Source organism: Phyllostomus discolor, chromosome 8 (genome assembly GCF_004126475.2).
Source record: "Phyllostomus discolor isolate MPI-MPIP mPhyDis1 chromosome 8, mPhyDis1.pri.v3, whole genome shotgun sequence".
NCBI lineage: Eukaryota > Metazoa > Chordata > Mammalia > Chiroptera > Phyllostomidae > Phyllostomus > Phyllostomus discolor.
In genome coordinates, this window is record NC_040910.2 from 106,652,489 (window position 1) to 106,676,599 (window position 24,111).

The window sequence follows — 24,111 nt, forward strand, 5'->3', positions numbered from 1 at the left end:
TTTAAAGACCTCTGTTACCTGAAATTGCATTAGCCTTTGAAAGATACTTGTCTTCACACGTTTCAGGGGCAACATCAAGAATCAGAAGTGATGGGACGGCGGGCTAGATGCCGGCCAGGAGTGCAAGCCATGCATAGGTCTGGGCTCTGCGGGGGAGGGACGGTGGCCCGAACCACGGTGGTGGTTCTGACCATCACAAGGAAAAGCCGGCGTTGGCAAGCGGGTCCCTCCCACCTCGGCTTCCTCTCCCGAGGCTCTCACCTCCTCAAATTAATCACACATCAGACGAACGAGAGAGAAAACCTACCAAGGGGAGGACACCATTCAACATTAGTCTCTTCAAGATTGTTCTCATACAAGATTTATTCCCCAGCACCCCTCCCACCCCATCCCCACCCCAGTTCACAGTGGAGGACTAAGGAGATTCAGAGCAGGATCCCCCATGTACAAGACACACCATCCAAAGAGTTTGCTCTCCTTCCTTCCCTCCCTCCCTCTCGCTCACTCCCAAGGCCTGAAGCTACACACACTCATGCACACGCGAAATCCCACTCCTTTCCCACACCTCCCACTTTTTCCCTGTAAGACATCTGGCTCTGCTGAGAGGTAAGGTGTCCACAGTCTGTCTGAGAACCCAGACGTGGGGAGATGCCATCACCCCAGTCTTCACACAAAGGTGCCTGTGGAACAGGCACGTCGCTCTTCTCCCTTCTCACTGTTACCTGTTTTCACTTCCTGGCCTCTACCTCATCCATCAACCAAGAGCAAATGTGTTCGCACACTCCCACCTGTAGCACATGAAAATGGGCTCTGTCCAGCATCCCTCACCCAGGTGCGAGGTGTTGGGGGAGTGGTCCCTGAGGATCCGCAAAGGGTTAACGCAGAGAGGGAGAGAGATAGGAGAGTTTGGCTTCAGCTCTGATCTGGGAGGCAGAGACAGGATGTAAGCTGGCACACGTAGAATTACCAATTTCAGTATTTGTCTCATGATTTTACTAGGGGCAGTCTAACAGATGCCCCTTAGAGGGGTCTCTGCTCATTACAGACATATTCTTGCTAAACGGGCTCATCCTTAAAAGGGGCCCTACCAAGTTGGGAAGCAATGAAATATAAAAAGTACTAAAGGAGCTGAACAGGGAGTAAGAAGAGCTGGTGCAAGAAGAGCTGGTGGCTCCTGGGATGAACGCCACTGAGCCATCTGTAAAGTGCTACTCTGGCATCCCCCAGGGAACGTTCCTTCTCCAGAGGAGGAGCAGGGGAAGGAGCAGGAACACAGGAACGGATACGGTATGGTATTGCTTTGCTAGCTGCTCAGGCTAATGGTCAAACGGAGCCAGGGGTTAGCAGCACCAAAGACAACCAGGCAGCTCCCGAAGATTCAGTGAGACCACGAGCTACGGAGGCACTCACCTGCCCAGCCAGCTGACCCCACAGCCCTAGATGACCTGGAAGAGGCCCACCCCTCGGCATGTTCACATTTCTTAGATTTCACAAGCAATGATTTGGAGCACTGGAGTGAGGCCTCGAGAAACGAGGATGGGCTGGAGCAGAGGGAACAGGCCTGCTCTGCAGAGCCAAACGGTAAATTGCTTAGAGAGAGACAAATCAAATCATGGCTTAGCAAAAGAGGAGGATGACAACGCAACTGTTCCAGCTGCTGCCTGACTCGCACCTCCGGGGAGGTGATGGAGGAGGAAGGAGACGAAGGGCTCTTCTATCACCGAGGGCCCCCAAGCACCCATACCCAGAAGCAAACAGCAGCACCCCCTCAAAGGGGAACCCGTGCCCTTGGCTACTGTGTTCCCCACGAGTACCATCCTGATGGAGAGGAGCCTCCCCAAGGACGCCCACTCACTCGCTGGCTGAGCTCAGAAGCCGGCGCCCGGCTGGTGGCAGGGAAGGGGGCATCCTCGTCAGCAGCCCTCTGAGCGCCAGCCGGGCCACCAGGCACACACACATGTTCAGGGGACAGGACCTGGGTTCTTCCCTTGCCCCTTCACCTTTAGTGGGATGAGGAGAATAAAAACCTAAACCACAGTGACCCCCAAAAGGAGTCTCTGCCTCAGTGGCTCCTGGAACCAGCAGGGTCCAGCTGATTCAGCTCTGACTGATCCAGAAGTTCAAAGTCATCCCCCTCGGCATCAGTGTCCAGGTCTGAGCTGGGGGCCCGGAGGACACCTCTGGTTGCTCTCCGGGGAGGCGGGCCAGAAGGGCCTGGCTGGGAGGCCCCTGACAGGGCGAGCTGGATCATGCCCTGGGAGACCAGGCCGGCAAGGTTGCTGGTGAGGCTGGATCCGGCAGGCAGGGCTTCCAGCAGGAGCCCCGGCAGCGCAGCTCCGCCCCGGCTGGCGGGGGGCACCTGGGGCTCCTCAGGCCCTGCTGGGGAACGGTACATCAAGCTGGGCATTCCGATGCTGGTGTCATCCTCATCGTCCAGGCCAGCGGGATCCACGTTAATGGAAGGGAAGTCTGGAAGGTCTCTGGCAAAGGACTCCTCTGGGTCACTGTGACCATCTAAGTCTGAAAGAACAGAAAGGTGTCTGAGACGTGGCAGCTGCCTGGCTCCGCCCCACAAGCCAGTCCCATATACCCAGACTTCTCCTCCCTGGAGATCAAGGGGTGGGTGTGGGAGGGGCAAAACCTGTGGCACTGGTCAGCTTTTCCCCTCCACTTCTAGACCGCCGTGACCTCTCCTGGCCAGAGAACTTCCCCTCTCTTCTCCCACTATGCCCCCACTGAACCTACAGCCTGAGGTGACTGGGGAACTGAGGCTCAAGGAGAGCAGCTGTGCCATCCTGGCTGTAGCCGCACCCCTAAGGCTGCTCTGCCGCCCAATCCACTACTTGGGAAGCAGGAGAGGTGAGGGCAGTATCCCCTGTGTCCGGGGAAGCTGAAAGGCAATAGTCAAAGCCATTTTCAACTCAGACCCAAGGTCCACCTCACCTTCAGAGCCTTCTGTTAGAGGTGTCTGGCCCCGTGAAAGGTTGAACGTGCCATTGTCCGTACAGGAAACCTCGGCATCTGAGTGCTCCGAGTCTGTGATGGCCAGTTCCCTGGCGGCAGTAGAATCATCCAGCTTCGGAAAGAAAAGACGGACAAGCATGAAGCGAGGATGCCACTGAGAACAGACGCAGTTCCCCAGTAACAGCTTTACCGGTCAGCTGGCCCTGAAGGCTACCCGCAGCCACGAGTGTAACCAGGAAAGCATGGGGACGTGTCAAAATCTTGCCCGTTTTTAGGCTGCTCCCCCAAGGAAAACACTCTTATCCACTCATCTCGAGTACATGAAGGAAAGCAGTCTCGGGAGTCGGTCAGCTACTTACTCTTAAGCAAACTTATCCAGAGGATACTTTTCACAGGTGGCCTGGAGGACACACGCACTGCCCAACCAAAGGTGAGCAGGGCTCTTTAAAAGATGATCACACCAGTTCCAGAAGTTCTGCCGCGATGGGAGGAGTTAAAGGGAGACACGGAAGAGGGTGTGCTGGTCACCAGGCTCAAACTGACGTCTACATACAAAGCCCCAACATAACTCTAGCTTTCCTCCTCACGGAGTGCCGGTTACGCTCACGCCTGGGCTCTCACGGGGCACGGGGAGGGGTCTCTGAGCCACGAGCTCTTGGCCTAACTGTGGGTGCTGGGTGTTCAAAGGGAGCTAAAGAAAACGAGCCAGTGGTGCAGCTCCCACGGCCAAGGTACCTGAGGACAGAAGGCGGCAAGCTCCTCCTCGCTGTCACTGTGGTCGTCCACGGCTTGCTCTGGGCGCAGAGCTCTGCGGCGCACTGCGTGGAGAGAGCAGGGGGCCGTGACGCCTTCCCTTGAGGGGAGCCCCCACCCGCTTTGGGCTTTGAAGACAGACAGTGAGAACGGAGAGAACCGACCCCTCTGAATGTGGGCCTAAGGCTGAGGGCGGGCTGCAGAGCCTAGGTATACAAAGGTGCGTTGATAACCCAGAAGAGAAAGAGCCCTCTCCCAAGAGCTCCCCCTTCCCTAGGCCCCCCACAACCCTCTTTGCTCTGGACAGATCAACTACCAGACCTGTGAGCAGTTCTCAGGATCAGTGAGGGGCAGACGCTATTGCTGAGGCCAAAGGGAGAGGCCCTACCCAGTTGGGTCAGGCTTTTGAGGGCTGATACTTAATCAGTATCATGACTGGCTGCCCCAGGGCAAGCGGGGCCTCGGTGGCCCTGCAGAGCTCTCTGAAGGCCAGGGCTTCAGGAAACACCCACCCTGGTCAGACCACGGGAGAGGAAAGGCTCTCACAGCTGTCCTCATCATGCGGGGGGACTGCAGGCTAGTCCACTTCTGGCTTCCGAGCCAGCAGTCCCAAGTCATCTCCAGCGGCTCTCAGGGGTGAAGAGAGGCCCGGTGCGGGGGGGTTTAAAAGGCCTACTCTGCCAACTAGTAACTGTGAGCTTCAATGTCCTCAACTGGAGAAGGAAGGTAATACCACCCACTTCTCAAGGTTGTTGTAAAGGTTCAATACAATGGTGTGTGGAGAGCAGCCAGCACAGCGCTTGGGCTACAGAAACCACTTCGTAAGCAGCAGCAAACACCAGGGATGTCTTCACAGTCTTTTACTCAACACAGGAGAGCTTTTCTCAGATTGTTTAAAGTGGGAGCGTCTTGAATTCCAAATGAGGAAAACTGGTAAGCCTGCATAGATCTCCCTTGAATAGAGTATCACTTTGATCTACCACCCGCTGCACACTGACCACACCCCGCTCGTCCCACTTTTGGGGACCTACCCACTATGTCAGACCTATGGGCTTTCCTTCCCTTCCCCAAACTGCCCAAGTGGAAGGAAGCTTCCTTGTGAAACTTACGCTGTCTGTCTCTCTGCTTGGACATCATGTAGCCGCGGACACTGAAGTCCAGCCGTTGCAGAGCTGGCTTCAGCCGCACACAGGCCCGATCCCACAGCCGGTGGTACACAGCCAGGGGCCACATCATCACCGTGACAACTGAGAGGAGTGGGAAATAATGGCAAAATGGAGAAGGGGCTGCACAACAGTCCTACCTGCCCCTCTGCCACTGTGTGTCACCGTGGCCCAAACACTCAGTGTGGGACAGTTATGCTTCATTCTGCTGCTCATCTTCACGAGTCTCCCCCTCTCCTACACGAGGGAGGCTTTGTTGGAGGGCAGGCGCTAACGCGGCCATCTACAGAGCCGATACACTGAGGGCAGAACAAGGCAGTGCAGTCGCTCGCATAGGTATGTCTCCGAGCCACAAACAAGGCCAAACGGTAACAATGGCTCAGAAATTACACAACAAATCAGGTGAGCTTCCGCTATACAACGGCCACAGCCACAGCTATTCAGTTCCTCCAGTCTCGGGCAAGCAGAGTTCATGCCAGCAGGAAGTCATTTACAGAGCTGCGCTCCAAGGGGGAGAACGTACTTACACAGAAGCGAGTAGAGGGTGCCCTAAGAGTTACATTTTGTGGCTGCACAATATACAGACTCTAAAACTCCCCTCCTCAAACAGGGATAGACGGTCCTTCACAATTGGTAATGCAGTACCTGTTAGTGGGCCCTGCCCAACTTCTAAAGCTGAGTTGCTGAGATACAGACTATATGTGGGGAGCCTGCTCTACAGGTAAGAAGGTATGTCATAACACTAAACAGGCCATGAAAAAAATAAAAAGGTACAATTTCCCAGGGAACCAAACCATAAAAGTCCACTCCCCAGATCCAGAGTCGGCAGTGGCTGGAGAGCTACACGTGGGCAGGCGCGCAGGGGCGGTGCATGCCATACTTACACATGAAATAGGAGAGCAGGAGCCCGGGGATGTAGCGGCCCAAGACGGCCAAAAAGGTCAGTATCCCGCAGCTCAGCAAGCAGAACTGGGGGAGTCAGGAAACAGTGTTAAGTTTCTGCTACAGGGCAGGGGACTGGGGTAAGAAGGGAGGTGAGGCAGAGATGGGACTGGAACAATTCTTTACGACCTATGAGTCGAGTATGGACACATCAGAATGACAGCTGCACCTGATCGCTCTGCAGTCGAGGATGATTCTGGGAATCTATTCAAACCCTTTTTATGTGGCTAGCCCTGTAGGGCTGCACCTTTCATGCTGCGAAACTGGTTTGAATAGGACTTAGCCAAATATTCTCTCTGCAAGTAAGTGCTGGTGGTGGGTTTTTTAAGTCGAAGTAAAAAAGTAAATAAAACCCAACAACCTGCCACATGCTTAACATGACACAGAATGCACACAAGCAAGTTCCCTGTCCCATCGGGGGCAGACAGAGGGTCTAATCTAGGAGGCAAGGCCCGAGGAGGAGTCCTCGAGCCCTGGCTTCAGTCCGAGTGGCTGGTCGGAAGTCCTCTCCTCCAACTTGCCTCTGTCTCTACGGAAGTCATGGTCTTTTCTTTCTTGAATGAGGACATGTAGTACAGGGTTATTTCCATTTAGCATGAACTGAACTGAGAAGCCAGAAGTGAAAGGGAAAAAGGGAAGGGTCTTACCTTGCCTGGGTTTTGCCTTTTGAAAAGCAAAAGATTCCTTATGAAAATGGTCCCACTAACCCAGACTTCAGCTACATGGTGACAGAGCTCGGGCACGCTGAGTAACCGAGGGTGTACAAAGCCCCAGCTATGGAGAGAGAAGGGGGAGCTGTGAAAGGAGGGTGCTGAGGGTTCTCCATCTTTCTGCGTAGGCAGCCACTGTTTCCGGGTTTAAGTAAGGACAGGGGAGTGGCTGTCCTAGGTGCTCTGGAAGTGAAGCATGACTTTCTTCTTGGCTCACCAGGTTGAAACTTGAATTTAGGGACTGCGAGGGCAAACTTGTTCTGACGGCTCAACCCTATGAGCAGGCAGCCCGCTCCTCCTGTGTAAGCCTGCCACTGGCTCCAAGGCCCTTTGTGCTTAGAAACATCTAAGGCCCTGCACCAACCATTGCAGTTCGCTGTGACTGCAATCCAGGGGGTGGGGGGGGCGTGACTCGCGGTCAGACAGGACCACCACTGAGGAGGAGGCGACAGTGGACATGCCCCTCAGAGAGAAAACAAAGCACAACCGAAAATAAACCGTAGCAGAGAAAATCACTGGGACTGCACATATGGGATGGATGAACCGAGAAATGAAAGCAGGAGCTGCAAGACACAAGAGGAATCTTTGGCTCGCGATGCCAGGAACCAGGGTGTTTTCTGACCAGGGACCGTGAAAGAGCCAGAGGTCACAGAAAACACTCAGTGACCTGGTGTGAAAGCCAGGAGACAAATGAAGTACGCTGCCTCTTGGTTTTCACACTAGGTCTAGATAAAGCAGCTAATTCCTTGGCATGTCAGGTCATGGGACACTGTAAGAAGTTCAGAGACTTCTCTTTTGAAAACATCAGAGAATACCAGCCATCTCAACATGTTACTGTGGCCTGAACTTTAGGATTTGCCAAAATGATTACTTGGAGCAGACAAGGCTCTCAGTGTGCACTTTGTCCAGAACACGGGGTTAACAACATGTAACCAGAGCATTGCAACAAGAGAATCAATCAGAGCAACAAAAATGGATTTAATTAGTATTCCATACCTCTCATTGTCTAATGCGTCGGGTCTTGGCACTACAATATTAAAACAAACACCAGCATTAGTTGGTAGGGAAAACTAAACATGAAAATGTTAGGCTGTTGGTCTGACTGCTCAAGTTTTAATAGGTTTGGGGGCGGGGAGTGAAAAGGAGACACTCCGTTACACTGCCAGGGTTAGGGAACTGCAGACAAGGGAATGATGCCTGACACCTGCTCTCCTCTCCAGCAGACTGGGGGTTGGGGGCTGGGGGAGGTCCAAATGGAGCAATAGGGCCTCTTCTAATTACTGAAGCTGGGAGCCAAGGTACATACAAAAAATAGTCCACCCCACCCCTCAAGGGTACCTGGTTTGCTCAAACACACCAATGTGCACCAGGTTACCGAGACATAACTACTCCAACACTAGAATCTGCCTATTCTTTTAAAAAAGACATGCATTAACTACAATGAGTGGTGTCAAGTCTTTTGACATGATTCCTTGAAGTCTCTGCAAAATAGGATGGGAATGTATTTAAACCCTGCACACTCTGGTTTGAATATCCTTCCAACACTGCAAAATTAACACTTCAAAAAACCCGTATCAATTTTCCTCACCCTCTCCCCATCCAAACCAACTCCCCTGCCTCACGTCGCCTACATCTGCTGACTGTAACGCTGTTCTCCTGCTGCCCTAGCTTTGAAATCCCGATTCAGCTTTTACCCCTTACTCTTCTAGCCCCCACCTGTCAGTCTTGATGTGTCTTCCTCCTTCACAGCTCTCCGAGCTCGCCACCATTTGTTCCCACAGACGCCCCCGACTGCTCTTCACAATACCGCCACAGCCTCCTACCTGGTCTCTCGCCCTCCCCTTTCTCCTTCCGTGCAGTCCTGTAAAATGCTATCATAAACTTAATTTTCAATATCATCTCAGCATGTAGCTCTAATTTTAAAAATCTGCAATGCCCTCCTACTACCTATTGGGTAAAAACTAAACTTCTAAGTCCAACTGCAAAGGCTTATCAAATCTAATCCCAACGTACTTTGTTTCCTTCCCAGCACTCCTCGTAAAGCCCTCGTCACTCCTGGGGAACTGTCGATTCCCTGGCCTCGGGAGATGCTGTGCAGTTTCTGGCTCCTCAGACTGATCAAGCTAGTGGTCCCTCTGCAAACACAGTTTTCTCTCTACCTGTCCAAATCTTTTGCTTTGCTCAAGGCTTGCGCTAGGGCAAAAATGCACGACAAACATACTGGTCACAACGCCACCTCTGGCACTGTTCTATGACCATCATTTAACTTTCCTTATGTGTGTATAATCTTTGAGAAAGGAACTGTATCTTAGAATACTTCATATAAATCATAATGCTTAGCTGCATGCTTTGCAAATATACAATTTAAAAGAAAACTCCTGAGAGGCAAATGGATACTGCCTCAGTAAAGACATAGTACCCAATGAAGTGAAGTCTTCTTTAAAAACCCGAGGACTACTTAAGGGCTACTTATTCCTCAGGCCAATTACGAGGGCAAGCACGTCTCAGGAGGCCAGGAGAGATCTCCCGAGCTCCAAGCGGAGGGCAGAGCCCAGTCCTAAGGAACTACGTGTCATGGAGCGCTAGCCCTTCAACTGTCTCCTAAAGTAAACAATGTGAACATCAATAAAGGGCAGTCCCAGTTCCACATATGCCCTCATAAACGCCCAAAACTAAAGGTAAAAATGACAAGAAGGACCACTTCCAGTTCAGAGTGTTCTAAATGCTATCAAACTCACCATTTATTTCAGGCCAGATTTTGTTCTTCCATTGATCTATACACACCAGGATCATCGAGCTGAATGCAAGTAAAAATACAAGACGAAGGGATGTCAGTGCAAAGAACCTACAGAGAAGGAAAAACAGAAGAAAGGTCATTATTTAATTACGATAGTTTCAGAAAAGACCATAATGTGCACGACAGGCTCTGTAGTAAATACACTTATATCCTAGTTTTAAGTGTAAAGGTTTTAAAGTTTAAGGCCTTGAGAAAAATCACTTCAACTTTCTGAATTTCATCTACTTTACCTATGGGAAAGACATAATAATTTGTTTCTATAAAGGCAGAGGACTAAGCCAAATACCCTCTTAAAGACCCTTTCAACTTTTACGTCTGTGATTCTGTTAATTTCAGGGAAAAATTCATCCTCGGTAACAAGTGGTTATGATGAAAGCAAACATCTTTCTACCAAATTAGACCTGAGTGTAGGGCAACAAACCGGTAGAGATGCATTAAAGAGCATTTAATTCAAATGGATATCCTTTGGGAACCGAGGCCCCAAAGAGTAAAACGCCTTGTCAAGGTCACACAGGAAGCGCTGAAGCTATGTCTCAAAGCCAGTCCTTCAGCCCTGGTTGGTGTGGCTCAGTGGCTGCAGCATCGGCCCATAAACCCAAAGTTTGCCGGTCCCCGGTCGGGGCGCAGACAAAAGGCAACCAATCAATATTTTGCTCTCACATGATGTCCCCCCCCACCTCTCTCTCTCTAAAAGCAGTGAAAAAAATGTCCTTGAGTGAGGATAAAAATAAAATAAAAGCCAGTTCTTCAGAAATAACACCAACCTGTCTTAAACTTTCCAAAAATTGAAGAAGAGGGATACTTCCTGACTCATTTTATGAGGCCAGCGTGGCTCTAATACCAAAGCCAAACAAGGACATTACAAGAAAACTACAGACAAATGTCCCTTCTGAATGCAGATGCAAAACACTCAATCCAACACTAACGAGCTGAATTCAGCAGCAGCATGGTATAAAAGGATTACACACCATGATCAATTCCTAGGATTTATTCTAGGAATGCAAGGGTGGTTCAACATTCAAAAATCAATAAATGTAAGGTATCACTACATTAACGAAGGTACATTAACAAAGTGAAGGAAAAGCTGGTTCGTCTTTGAAGGAATCAATCATAATAGATATTTACAAACAACCTGGGAACCTTGAACACTGTAAGCAATTATTGTTAATTTTTTAGGTGTGATAATATTATAGAAGTTATTTTTAGAGCTCTTATCTTTTAGAGGTATATACTAAAATATTTATGAATAAAGTGATATAATGTCTGGGATGGGATGAAACAAGAACTTAGAAATCCCATCAGCAGGAACAACCCTATTCCAATTTCCCACCCTCCCACCTGAAGGACACTGTAATTGTACATGAAGTTAGAGAGACAGGCTTAACAGAAATAAGCCTCCAGAGCTGGCCCAGGCCATTAGTCTCTCCAAAGCCAGATCACCCCAACAAACAAGCAAATTTAACGAGGCCAAGGATAACGGCTGGAGAGCGTCCCACTCCCCAGCGCTGCTGCTTCCGTTCCCCCAGCAGCGGGCTGCGGCATGACTGCCGTTTTCTCCAGAGCCCTTCGCGCAGCCCTCTGGGGAGGCGGTCCAGACTGTCTGCAATCCCCACTTCCCAGCTCGTGATTACTAACACTTACATAAACTGGAGCAGGGAAGGATGTTAAGCTCTCCTCAGAAAGGTGGTTTTCCAAAGATAGTAGCAATAGAAATACTGTTTCTCTAAGACCTGGACTCTTTTAGTAGCCTGAATAGCCCCCCTACCGATGCTTTTCAACTCAACCCCACAAACACCTGAGTCCCTATTACATGCCAATGACTCATAAGCTGTCCAGTTACGGAAAAGAGTAAGACAGACATGGACCTTACTTTCGAGTGTATTTATGTGTCTGTGTGTGTGTTTGCAATATAGCCTGCCATGGTAATAATAACAAAGAAGACATCTAAGCTGGAACTGGAGGGACAAATGGTAAGAAAAGACTGGCCAAAGGATGTAGGGAAGGAGGAGATGACATTAGGACAGGAAGAACAGCCAGCTGGCGTGACATACGTAAGACCAGCCCTGGGACAGAACCGACACATACAGAACAGAGGAGGGAATGAGCGCGGAGAGAAAGGCAGGAGTCAGACCATGAAACGCCTTTTATGACCAAGGGCACTGGACTCTGAAGGCGAATCTAGTGAAGAGCTTTACGAGTGCAGTGTGTACTTTCCAGGTCCTGAAGGCTCACATCTTCCTGAACAAGATCAATTCTGGTCCATAAGTCAATTTTAGGACCAGCTATATCCTTTTATTGGACAAGCCAATGCAGGAACTTCAAAGGAAGAGTTTTTGTGTGGTATAAAATAACATTTCTTGGGAAAATAGTTTCCTTTATATAGATAAAAACTGAATTAATAGAAAGACCAGCCCTGGCTGGCATGGCTCAGTGAACTGAGTACCGCTGGCCTACAAAGCGAAAGGTCTCCAGTTCGATTCCCGGTCAGGGCACATGCCTGCATTGTGGGCCACGTCCCCTTTGGGGCATGTGAGAGGCAACCCACCGATGTTTCTCTCACACATCAATGTTTCTCTCCCTCTCTTTCTCCCTCCTCCAGAAATAAATAAATAAAATCTTTTTTTTTAAAGGGAGAGAAAAGATCACTTCAAACTACTAGCGTTGAGCCCTCCAAGGTAACTAGACAGTATCAACGCTCCCTCAGGGGTCCTGCAAAGAACACAGGTAAGCGTGTGCTCCTTTTCCACGAGCCCTCCACGGGACATTTCTAAACAAAAAGGGAACATCATTCTCAACAGGTGTGTTTTGGGTATACCAAGGGTCACATTATCATTGGCACTTTACGGAGGTAACCCGAAAGCCTACCTGTAAAAAACTCTGCAACTGTTTCCAAGGACAGACACGCTAATTGAAGATACAGTACTTTTTGGGACTAGTGTAGGTAAGCTAAGAAAGAAAAATAAGGAAAGATCCCTCTGGATTAGTTTAATCCTGCAATGCCTATTCACACAGGCCACAAAATTTACATGCAGATGTAACAGTGTACAAGTTTGGCGAGATAACATGCAAAACTTTTCAGCAACTATCATCAGCACGAGAACTTCCCAACTTAGCAAAAACAACGGCGAATGTAGTCAACTCTGGACAGTCACATGTGAATTAGTCAAACTGGGCGTTCACTGCCCACAGGCCATTACTCCTTCTACCCACTGTGGGTTCACAATCAGTTTTTCCTTATGGTTATTTTTCTGACTTCTGAAGAGGAGCACACTCACTGAAGAAAGTTTAGAAAAATGTAAGTAATCAAGGAAATAAAAATGAAATTAATACACTAACTTGCAAAAAAAAAAATCTTTTTGAACCTGAAGCGGATCAGGCCTCTAGACCCAACTGCCAACCGACCGGCGGCGATACAGAGCACCGCGAACACGTTAGGCCGTGGGTGAGGGTGCAGTCATCGAAATCCGGTCTGTGGGGCGCTCTACGGGACAAACTGGTTTCTTCAACAAACACAATGTAAGGAGGAAAGACGACCGAAAGGGAACCAACAAAGTAAAAGGGGTGTAAAAAACAGAGCAACCAGTCTCAATAATGGGGACTTGGTTTGGATCCTAACCCAAACAAATAGCTTAAAAAAAAAACAAACAAACACAGACATTTATGAGAAAATTGAAAATTTAAACACGGACTGAAATCATTAATTTTTAAAAAGGGTTTTAAAAAGATTTTATTTACTTATTTTTAGAGAGGGAAGGGAGGGAGGGAGAGAGAGAGAGAGAGAGAGAGAAACATCAATGTGCGGTTGCTGGGGGCCGTGGCCTGCAACCCAGGCACGTGCCCTGACTGGGAATCGAACCTGCGATGCTTTAGTTCACAGCCCGCACTCAATCCACTGAGCTACGCCAGCCAGGGCTTTCATTAAAATTTTTTACTTGTGACAGTGGTAGTAGTATTTTTAAAGTCTATTTTTCAGACACACACTGAAATGCAGATTAAATAATATGACGTCTAGAATTTGCCTCAAATTCAAGAAGATATAAAAGAACTGAGGTACAGACAACACAAAATTGGCCATGAAGTGAAAATGTGTAAAGCCGGACATATGGTGGTACACATTATTCTGTCTATGTATGTTTTAAAGTTTCCATTAAAAAGTTTTTCAAAGTGACCCACTGTCCACATATATACCCCAAAATGTGAAGAGGTTATTCTCTTCCTTTAAAAAAATATGCACATATAAAGACCAAAGACATATAACAACTCCATAGAAGTATATGGCATATCTGGTTTAAAAACCTTCTTCATTGAACAATGCATAGATACGCTTCCCTATATCCTCAGAAAAACATCAAAAACTTGTAAAATGATTGCATCATACATATATACATTTAGGGTTTTAAACCTTTCCCTAACAGAACTAGGATATTTCCAATTTTTGATGTAATAAAGCTGAACTATACATCACTAAGCATAAATCTTTGTCTTTACTTATGATTAAGTAGAATTACTAAGTCAAAAAGGCATCAACTTTTTTTAACAATGTTGAGATATAGTTTGTATACCATAAAATTTTACTTTTAAACTGTCTGAGTCAATAGTTTTAGGATATGCAGTTGTACAACTATCACAATTATCTGAGAACATTTTCATCACCCCAAAAGAGAAACACGTAACCATTAGCAATCATTCCCCATTTTCCCCAGCACCTAAAAAGGTATTAATTAAGTTTTTTTTTAATGATTTTATGTATTTACTTTAGACAGAGGGGAAGGGAGGGAGAAAGATAGGAGAGAAACATCAGTGTGTGGTTGCCTCTCACATGCCCCGCACCGGGGAACCTGGCCTGCTACCCAGGCATGTACCCTGACTGGGAATCAAACTAGCCACCCTTTGGTTCACAGGCCAGCACTCAATCCACCGAGCCACACCAGCCAGGGCCACATGTCTACTTTCAATCAAAGAAGACACTATTTCTGGGTTCGTCTGTAATTGCACAGCAAGTCTGTCTCAGCGACACCTCAGAACAAAGCATTTCATGCTACAGGGACAGAAAGCCCACGTATTGTGCAGTACTTGTGGCTCCCTGGTTAGTGAGCCAGTCGCTGTAAATTAGAATGAAAAATATTAGCCCAGCCTATGTCATGCAGTGATAGTTCCGCCTGCACAAAACCAGAAATGAAACCACGAGCTGCTCTGACCTACCTTATGTTAATGAACAGAAAGCACCCAGCCTTATAATTAAGACAGATCAAAACTGATGGCAAAAGGGCCAAAATGACAACAACAAAAAAAGCCAAGGCATCCTCCGGCATCTTCTTGGCCACCCAAAGCAACAAGAACCCTCTAAAGACGATCATCAGGAACATTTGCTCTACAGATTTCTTCTGAAATTTGATGGGTACGTGTTTTTCACAGGGCGAATGTCTTGACTTCAATGTGTCCTCCCTTCCATTTCCTGTTCCTCATTAGTGTTTTTTTACTCAAATGCTAACCTTTAAAATCGGCATTGCTATACACCTTTAATCACTTTTGGGGCTATTTTTTAATTTGGGGAATTTTTTTTTCGGGGGCGGGGACACACTTTGTTTTTTTTTTTCCATCGGTGAAAACAACAGATTCCATAATATTCGCTAGAATACGATATGGTTAACTCAGACAGGTGACTGCAAAAGCAGATCCCAACAGAGAATCAGCCTGTGGATCGCTCCAAATTGCCACCTGCAATCAAAAGACCCCCTGCAATCACAGAATGCTGAGGACTGGAGAGGCGCTCAGGACCGCCCTCCAGCCCTCCTTGAACACTCTGCACACACTCCCAGGGCTCCCAGGCCCCCCCCCCCAGATCTCCTCCAAGGTCTGTGCCAGACTCAAACGTTACTCCAACAGGCTCTTTGCTGATCCTCGCAGGAGACACTCTTTCTGTCTTTGTATTCCTCCCCAAATCATTCTTTTACAGGTGGTTTTGAGGATAATGGAAAGACAAGCAACTGGGGAAAAAATAAAATTAAGAAGAAAAAGGAAAAATAAAATAAAATACAAGCAGTTGGAAATGAAGGCCTGACAGGACTATTACCATCCTAGTGATAATAATGTGTCAGTACCAGAAACCAAATGGGCTGGAAGAGCTCTGATGTAATCACCTAACTTCTGTGAAAAGTGAAAGAACATTTTTTAAGTGAAAGCCTTGAAATACTGCAGTGGCAAGACGCCTACATCTATCTCTCTTTTATGCTGTTGTCTTTTCATTAAGATGTTAAGAGAGCACGCTCACAGGTAAAGAGAAGCCCTCACAGAACACCAACAGTTAAAAGTCACCTCCCTGAATTCTGATTTTTTTGCACTCCTACCCAATCTTCTGAACTTCAAAACGTATAAAACACTTCAATTAGTGATATATCATGATTCAAAACAAGTAATGAAATGATTTTTCTCTGACCTGAGCCAATGATCCTCCTCCATCTCATCAACACTTAGAATGTCCAAGAATTAAAACAGTCACTCTTTGACATTCCATGGTGAAATACTAACACCCATATTCAATACGATGCCACTGGAATGTGAAGTCTGACTTTCCTTTTGAACCTCAAACTACCTTGCAGGAAGCACATTTACTAATAGGATCAATTCTGTAACCACCAATGCCACACTGTATTAACTGCTGGGGCCCTAATGCTATCAATCATTCCGCACCCTTTACAGGCAATGGTGTATCCATTTGTTTTCAGTGTCAGTCACACCCTCATTTTGCTGCCTCTCTCCCCCACCTACTTAGAGTGCTGTTCTGGATACACAGCAGGCGAGCTACCAGCAAATGCACCAGACAAAGACCAACCACAACACTGCCCTACGAGACCAGCAGGCACAGGGGATCTGAGATTCTAAACACAGCATATTAATAAAATGAAGTAAGCACTGTTGGGCTAACACTAACATCAAAGATGTGTCTCAGTCAGAGCAGCTCCTTATAGGCAGATCTACCACCTGTATTCTACTCCAAAATTCTCTCTCGGGCTAGGGGCATATAGAAAGTCCCCTCCTCAAAAATACCCACTTCCATGCTACTGACCCATGTACATTAATAAACCCTGAGTTTATCAGGATTCATTGAAATCTTGATGAAGTTTTTATGTACTAGCCAGGCACATTTTGATACAAAATGGCTTATTGAGGACCACCTTTTTTTTTTTCCCCCCACGAGTACAATCCCAATATGGGAAATGAAGTTTGGACTGGATGGCCTGGGCTTGGGGGTTGGGATGGGGATACAGAAGGAAGCAAAGAAAAGGTCATGTTGGTAAACACTCCTGAACGAGGTTACAGAGAACAAGAGAGAAGTAGGTACCAGGCATCAAGGAAGAAGTACTACCCACGTCCTAAAAGAAAGAATGCTATTTTTTTAAGGTTGTTTATCATCACGTTTGCTAAAGACTCTGGAAGCAACAAACTGCAGAAACTACTGTGACAACTTTAACCCGAGTCTCCTTCAGACCGTGAGAGGATCAACTTAATAGACGCCCATTGTGTCTTCGTGTCCATGAACTCAGAATGTTTTTGCTCCAGCTGACAAAATCTTCTTTCAGAGAAAAGATAATAAATGCTTGAGTTTTAAAACCAAGAATCTTAAGAGGAAAGCGATTCTGAGCAAAACCAAAAAAAAAATTTTGGGAACACATACCTTGTTCTGTTTCAGGCTTATCCAGAATAGTCTTACTTCATTCAGGTGCACAAGCCCCGCCCCTACTCCTCAGTTCCCCGGGAATTTGATCAATAATAGATCCCTGCATGTGCGTGGCAGGTCGATTGAAGACCGAAGTCCACTTTAGATAAGGACAACTAAGAGAAGCAGCAGTTCCACTGGAACAAAGCACGACACAGATTCTTCAAGTGTATTTTAGTCCCCCTTTTCCAGCTCAGGGAAACTTACATTATTGGACATCCTCAATTTCCCGGCCTCTAAACCATGGCTACAGATGCCCAATCCCCTGGAACGGGAAGGAGTTGCAATCCTCGGTGGCTTTCAAAGGGGTGAAATCTCACCATCACGGTTTCACAACCGTTCTTTAAAAGCTTATAACTTTCTCTCAAGTTGCAGTTCTGGAGGCTCTGACGCTCAGACTTCACAAACTTCCCTGAGTGGGCGAAAAGGATATCTAAACACGCTCACTCTAATTCATACCGCTCGAGCAGATTTCCTTATCACAGCCTTTCAAGACCCCAGGCATCCACCCCAGTAAAAACTACTACAATCTCTGGGGAGTCTTCCAAGCACCTGCGAGCAGACAAGAGAAAGAAGGTGATGGCCTTAAAGGACACAGCTTTCCCTGGCTAAAATGAGGCGCTCTCGCTCACCGCGGGCGGTTCGAGACGTTAGCAAAAGCTCCCGCCAGATGTGCAGGACGGGGCTGCGGGAGGAGGCAGAGCGGGGAAGACACCTGGGAGGCCCTGCGGAGAACTGCGGTGAGAAGCTTGCAGGCGGGAGTGGAGGGAGGTGAGGCAAAATTAAGCAGGCACAGGAAAGAGCCAGTGCAGCGCCTTCCACAGGGAAGGCGAGAGGCGGAGCCCTAGAGAAACCTGACGAATTCGCGCCTCGGTGGGTTTCCCAGGGTCCAGTTTCTCACCAGAAAGCCGCGTTCAGCCCCAGGCACCACAGGGCGCTCCTGGCTGGCCGCTCCCACACGAGGGCTGCCTGCACTCGGCTCAGCAGAGGCTCGTAAGGTCCCAGCACCTTCACCAGGGCCCGCTGCGCCGCCTCAACCTGCTGGTCCCGCTCCAAGGAGCCTGACGTAGCGCCGCGACCCCTGAACGTCGGCCCCGAAGCTGGGCCTGGGGCCGCGGCCACCCCCTCTGCCTCCGCCATCACCCCCCGGCAGCCACCACATCCGGGGCCGCGGGCCGACAATCACAATAACACCAAGTGCGCAGACGCGCGATTCAGCGGGAGAAGTGGCTTCCCTCGACACCGCGCCTGCGCACGGGCTCGAGCTGCCGTCCACTGGGAGGGAAGAATGCTGCGTCAAAGTACCTCCCCTTCTCGCGGGCGCTGAGCCTTCCAGAGGTACGCACGCGCAGTTTGCACGACTGAAGCCAAATGAATAAGGAAGTGCCATCGCCAGAACTCAATCGTCATTGGAGCGGAGAAAGTTCGTGGGCGGAGCGGGTTGTTTGGCGCCTGCGTCTTGCGGTGAGCGGGCTGGCGAGCTACGGCTTTCCTAGCGGGGAGCGGCTGCAACGCAGGTTCCTGAGGAGCGATGCCGAGGGAAATCATCACCCTACAGTTGGGCCAGTGCGGCAATCAGAGTGAGCGAACCTCCGGTCCTTCCACTAGCCAGGCACCTTAGATTCAATGGGATCTCTATGTGGGGTCCTAGACTCCCATCTGCCCCTTCCCAGGATCGTAAAGGCGGGACATGCCTGCCCCAGTGTCCAGTTGCCCCAACCACAAGGGGCCTTTCCCTGCCCAGCCCCTGGCATACGGCCCTTTTCTCTGTCAAGAGTGACGCCTGGAGCTTTACTTCCTATCGCTCAGTCCCCTAGCTCTTAGTTGAAACCTGCCCAGACCCAGATATCCTCTTTCTCCCCTGCCCAGTTGGGTTCGAGTTCTGGAAACAACTGTGCGCCGAGCATGGTATCAGCCCCGAGGGCATCGTGGAGGAATTCGCCACCGAGGGCACTGACCGCAAGGACGTCTTTTTCTACCAGGTGCTCCCGGTGACTTGGCCAGGGGGATTGGAGGGAAAGGCAGGCAACGGCCTGGTACTGGGAACCCTTCTGGGCTGGAGGAGGGAGGAGACACAGGAGCCAGACTTGGGAGGACTGGGCAGGCCTTTGCTGATTGGGTTTCTTCCTGGACCGCCGTTGACAGGCAGATGATGAGCACTACATCCCCAGGGCTGTGCTGCTGGACCTGGAGCCCCGGGTGATCCACTCCATCCTCAATTCGCCCTATGCCAAGCTCTACAACCCAGAGAACATCTACCTGTCGGAGCACGGAGGAGGAGCTGGCAACAACTGGGCCAGTGGATTCTCCCAGGTTATTTGTTATTCCCTGGCAGGACCCTCAACACCCTTCCTGTGTGGGGACAGGCCCTATGACCCCCAAGAGATGAAATCAGATGGAGAAAAGAGTGGGAGAGAGAGACTCCAAGGGGAGTTCTTTTCTCTAAGTCAACTATGTAATGTTATTGAGAGACTACACTAGCTAGTGCTGTGTGCCAGGCCATATTAAGCGATTTACATATATTAGCTTATTTAAACTCCTGAACAGCCCATTGATACTTACCTGCCTTTCCAGAATTTAAAAAAAAAAACAAAACTGAAAGCAGAAGATGACAACTCATTTAGCAGCAAAACCAATTCTCAGTGAAGACAAGCTATTTTATAGTTTCTGTCCAATGTATTGTCATTATTACTCATGCTTTCCTTGTAGAACTATTAATGTTTGATTAGCGCACCTCAGACCCCCATTGGCATTTTAATGCACGTATATTATATGTCCCATATTACCTTTGTAGAATCTGAATATTTGAATCCCAAAACAAGCCCGAAAGATTTTAGATAAGGGCATGAGGACCCGTATTATTACCTTTGTCATATGTGTAAGGAAACTGAGCTATAGGAAAACCAGGTATCCTGCCCAGAGTTACTCGGCTAAATGGAATGAGAGCTAACATGTGAACCTGGGCAGTCTGGACATGGAATGCCTGCCCCCAGCCACCTTGCCACACCGCCTCTCAATGCAGATAGAAAGCAGGGCCACTGTGCACCGAAAAAGGACTTCTAGGTGCTAAAAGGTGAATGAAGGGTGGCATTCTTTTTTTTTAATTGATTGATTTTAGAGAGAGAAAGGAACATCAATTTGTTGTTCCGCTTATGTATGCATCCGTTAGTTGATTCTTGCACGTGACATGACTGGGAATCAAACCTGTAACTTTGGTATATGGAGTGACGCTCTAATCACCTGAGCTACGAGACCAGGGCAAGGGTGGCTGTTCTGATGTCAGAGTCCTTGTCTCATGGTCCCACCACTCTGACCTTCCCTGTGTCTGTGCAGGGAGAGAAAATCCACGAGGACATTTTTGACATCATAGACCGGGAGGCAGATGGCAGTGACAGCCTAGAGGTGAGTGTCTCGGGAATGCTGGTGGGAATCAACGTAAGGCAGGCTCAGTAATCCCCTCTAGAAGCCACCTGTTAAGATACAAGACCTGCCTTTGTACCCTTTCCACTGGACAAAAACCACCAGACCTTCCGGGAACTCAGACAGAGTCTCCTAAGTAATATGTGTGGGGCGCAGGAAGGGGAGGAGAGGGCTCAGGAAGACAGGAGTCTGGGAGGTTGTGGGATGGGTCCAGTATGCAGTCCTGCCACACGACACCTGGACACTGACTGTCCCTTTCCCGTGCAGGGCTTCGTGCTGTGTCACTCCATTGCTGGGGGGACAGGCTCTGGCCTGGGCTCTTACCTCTTAGAACGACTGAACGACAGGTATGTCTGTGTTTCCAGGGGCTGGGAGGACTTGGTTTCCCAAGTAACTGGGAATCCCTCCAGATACACCTTCCTATTCACTGGAGCAGGGAAGGGACCTTCTGGCTTCTCCCGGAGGGACGAAAGTCACGATGCGATGACTGAGAACCCGATTCCCTCCTGGGGCTGGGACCGGAGCCTAGAACCCGGGCCCTAGACGAGGAGATGAAGGTTCAGGGAGTCTGCACGGGCTGGAGTTGGAATCTCTGATCCCAAGCTATGTCCCTGCCCTTGGAGAAAGTTGCAGACCTCCAAAAGTCAAGTCTGCCTTCTCTGCTGACCCCGTGGCCCCACACGATTCTCCTCATCCAGATTTAGCTGCTTGCAGAGACAGTTGTCGGGAGCCCCAGGTCCTGGCCCTCTTCTCCCAACCCCACCAGGTACCCCAAGAAGCTGGTGCAGACCTACTCAGTGTTTCCCAACCAGGACGAGATGAGCGACGTGGTGGTCCAGCCCTACAACTCCCTGCTCACGCTCAAGCGGCTGACCCAGAACGCAGACTGTGTGGTGAGCCCTGGAGTCCACCTTTCCCGACTCCCAACCCCCCTTTCTCTTCCATCACTTTCATGCATTTAAAAATTCCGTTCTGAGGCCTCCTTCTGGCCCCCGGTACTGTGCAAGTCCCTTTTGGATGGGTCTTTCTGGCCATGAGGCTCAAGGGAAATTAAACTTCAAAGCCCAGGCACAGGCAGAGCTCCTGTTCTTTCAAATCCCCAAAATCCACCACCCTCTTCTGTCCCCCGCAGGTGGTGCTGGACAACACAGCCCTGAACCGGATCGCCACCGACCGCCTGCACATCCAGAACCCGTCCTTCTCCCAGATCAACCAGCTGGTGAGCCCCCACTCCTGGGCTGCTGTGGACTGGAACCCCACCCTACTGGAGTGCCGCCTGCAGAGGGGAACACCCCTCAACCAGGCCCACCCACGGCGTGCCATCCCCGTCCCCAGGTGTCCACCATCATGTCCGCCAGCACCACCACCCTGCGCTACCCCGGCTACATGAACAACGACCTCATCGGCCTCATCGCCTCGCTCATCCCCACGCCACGGCTCCACTTCCTCATGACGGGCTACACGCCCCTCACCACGGACCAGTCGGTGAGAGGGGCCTCAGTGTCCCAGGCCCCAACTGCCCCTGGGCCCAGGAGGCCCACCTGGCCTTTCCCTTCTCCCTGCTGGCCCAGCAGGCTCTGTGCTCAGGCACCAGCACTGACTGGACCACTTCTTTGCTCACTGGCTCTCCTCTCCCCGCTGCCTTCGGCTCCCTGCAGGGCCTGGGCTGTACTATGGGACCTCCTCATGCTCCCGCACAGGGGCGTGAGGTTGCTGAGCTGAGCACGGCTCTGATTCCTGACCCCATAGCAGAGGCTCAGTATAGACCCGAATCTAAAGACACGGCCCAAAGAGACCACACTGCCCCCAGTCTGGTGGGGGACACGTGTGGCCTGCTGTCCTCTGTCCATGCGTCTGTGGGCTGTGCCCTGAGTGCTGGCCTGGTCCCTGTGGCCCACTGTCCCCTCAGGTGGCCAGCGTGAGGAAGACCACGGTCCTGGATGTCATGAGGCGGCTGCTGCAGCCCAAGAATGTGATGGTGTCCACCGGCCGGGATCGCCAGACCAACCACTGCTACATCGCCATCCTCAACATCATCCAGGGCGAGGTGGACCCCACTCAGGTAGGTGAGGCCCCTTCGTTCCACCCCTGGAACCTGCAGGGGTAGAGGAGAGGCGACCACCACCACCCCTGTGCCCTCCCCAGGTCCACAAGAGCCTGCAGAGGATCCGGGAACGGAAGCTGGCCAACTTCATCCCCTGGGGCCCGGCCAGCATCCAGGTGGCCCTGTCCAGGAAGTCTCCCTACCTGCCCTCTGCCCACCGGGTCAGCGGGCTCATGATGGCCAACCACACCAGCATCTCCTCGGTGAGTTTCACGGTTTGCACCTATTTCCCCATAATAATTTTCCTGGTGGTGCCTCACCTCTCTGCATCCCTGCTGTTCTGCTTCTGGCTTTTGTTTACTGTGAAGACAGCCCAGCTCTGGTTCCCTGGCTCTCGGGGCCATATTTTCCCTCCAAGTTCTTTGTGACCTTTGCTCTCTGCACGCCTCAAGCTCTTTGAGCGGACCTGTCGCCAGTACGACAAGCTGCGGAAGCGGGAGGCCTTCCTGGAGCAGTTCCGCAAGGAGGACATCTTCAAGGAGAACTTCGACGAGCTGGACACGTCCAGGGAGATCGTGCAGCAGCTCATCGATGAGTACCACGCAGCCACGCGGCCGGACTACATCTCCTGGGGCACCCAGGAGCAGTGAGGGCCCCAGGACAGAGACCCTCATCTGCCTTACTGGTCGGCCCAGGCCTCGCCTGGCTGACCACCCGCTCTGAGCACAGATCAGGGACCTCGTACATTTCTTTGTCATAAACACACACACTCTCTGTTGGCCTGGGGACACGTTTATTTCTCCTTTTATGAGACTATTTATGTGTAATAAAGCACTGGATATAAATCATTGGTCTCTTTGAAGGCTTGGAGAACCAGAGAAAGGAAACACCTGTTCTCTCTCCGTCGCTGGCAGGACCTTCCCCCACTTCCAGCATCTTCAGCTCTGAGCAGGCAGCCACCCCTCACTTTTTGCTTCTCCTGCCTGGATTTAGAGAACATGGGTCAGGTGGAGCTACCTGAGAAAGGTGTTCCCGGGGTAAAAGGGCCCACGGATATTACTTTGCTCTCTGACAGTGTCCCAGTTCCTTCCCACCCCTCCCTGTTGCAGGTGACCATTCCGCCAGTTTTGCATTCCCACGTCAGAGTGACCTGCTGCACGTCACAGCAGGGACCGGCGGCTGCCACCCCCACCACCAGGCCCCGGACAGGCAGTGCAGCCCGCCCCAGCACCTTTGGTCTTGCAGCAAGTGGGGCAGTGCTGGGGAGCCACTGGTCAGGCAGCTGGGGCCTCGGACGGTTAGCCCAGGACACCAAACCTGAAGCCTAGACCATAAGCAGGGCCCAAACTGGGTCTCCGGTGGTCTCATCACTAAGAGGGCCAGGGCCTTCCACATTGGGCGGAAGGTTGCAGGGAAATAGTAAATACAGAGTGATCTAAATCTTCAGGATCAAAAGGGCAGAGCAGGCTGTCCCTAGACCGTGATGGGGTGTCAGGACCCCTCTTACTTAGGCCCCCATACAACCCAAAGGGAAGGCCCATAGGAGCAGTAACGTGTGGGCACTGCACTAAGTAGTAAACATTTTGTTTAATCCCCCGGAC

At 50.1% G+C, this 24,111-nt stretch overlaps 2 protein-coding genes across 3 annotated transcripts; one reads left to right on the plus strand and one right to left on the minus strand.

The window, feature by feature from the left end:
• Positions 1 to 700: 700 nt before the first annotated feature.
• On the minus strand, positions 701 to 18,317 carry RETREG3 (reticulophagy regulator family member 3). 2 transcript variants are annotated; one of them, XM_028520172.2, is made up of 9 exons: positions 17,948 to 18,317; positions 9,271 to 9,377; positions 7,529 to 7,559; positions 6,470 to 6,596; positions 5,765 to 5,849; positions 4,827 to 4,964; positions 3,700 to 3,782; positions 2,944 to 3,076; positions 701 to 2,520 (listed from the first exon to the last, which is right to left on the minus strand). In XM_028520172.2, exons 1-9 carry the CDS (start codon positions 18,184 to 18,186, stop codon positions 2,063 to 2,065), a joined length of 1,401 nt encoding a protein of 466 aa, XP_028375973.1. In that variant the 5' UTR covers positions 18,187 to 18,317; the 3' UTR covers positions 701 to 2,062. The 2 variants fall into 2 exon arrangements, with proteins under 2 accessions (XP_028375973.1, XP_035889825.1); XM_036033932.1 differs by lacking the exons at positions 5,765 to 5,849; positions 6,470 to 6,596; positions 7,529 to 7,559 and having other exon boundaries at positions 17,948 to 18,253.
• Positions 18,318 to 18,474: 157 nt separating this feature from the next.
• Positions 18,475 to 23,358, plus strand: TUBG1 (tubulin gamma 1). The gene is made up of 11 exons (XM_028519467.2): positions 18,475 to 18,626; positions 18,916 to 19,028; positions 19,192 to 19,359; positions 20,380 to 20,448; positions 20,734 to 20,813; positions 21,233 to 21,359; positions 21,599 to 21,685; positions 21,802 to 21,951; positions 22,376 to 22,528; positions 22,612 to 22,773; positions 22,963 to 23,358. The coding sequence occupies exons 1-11, from the start codon at positions 18,578 to 18,580 to the stop codon at positions 23,158 to 23,160; spliced, it is 1,356 nt and encodes a 451-aa protein (XP_028375268.1). The 5' UTR covers positions 18,475 to 18,577; the 3' UTR covers positions 23,161 to 23,358.
• Positions 23,359 to 24,111: the final 753 nt, after the last annotated feature.

Bases quoted from the DNA above. Each gene is read 5' to 3' on its own strand.
- TUBG1 (XM_028519467.2), top strand. From the start codon at position 18,578: ATGCCGAGGGAAATCATCACCCTACAGTTGGGCCAGTGCGGCAATCAG. The intron at 18,627-18,915 runs GTGAGCGAACCT...TCCCCTGCCCAG, and splicing joins GGGCCAGTGCGGCAATCAGA to TTGGGTTCGAGTTCTGGAAA. The intron at 20,814-21,232 runs GTATGTCTGTGT...CAACCCCACCAG, and splicing joins TTAGAACGACTGAACGACAG to GTACCCCAAGAAGCTGGTGC.
- RETREG3 (XM_028520172.2), bottom strand. From the start codon at position 18,186: ATGGCGGAGGCAGAGGGGGTGGCCGCGGCCCCAGGCCCAGCTTCGGGG. The intron at 7,560-9,270 runs GTGAGTTTGATA...TTAATATTGTAG, and splicing joins AATCTGGCCTGAAATAAATG to TGCCAAGACCCGACGCATTA. The intron at 2,521-2,943 runs GTGAGGTGGACC...CTGTTCTTTCAG, and splicing joins TCTAACAGAAGGCTCTGAAG to ACTTAGATGGTCACAGTGAC.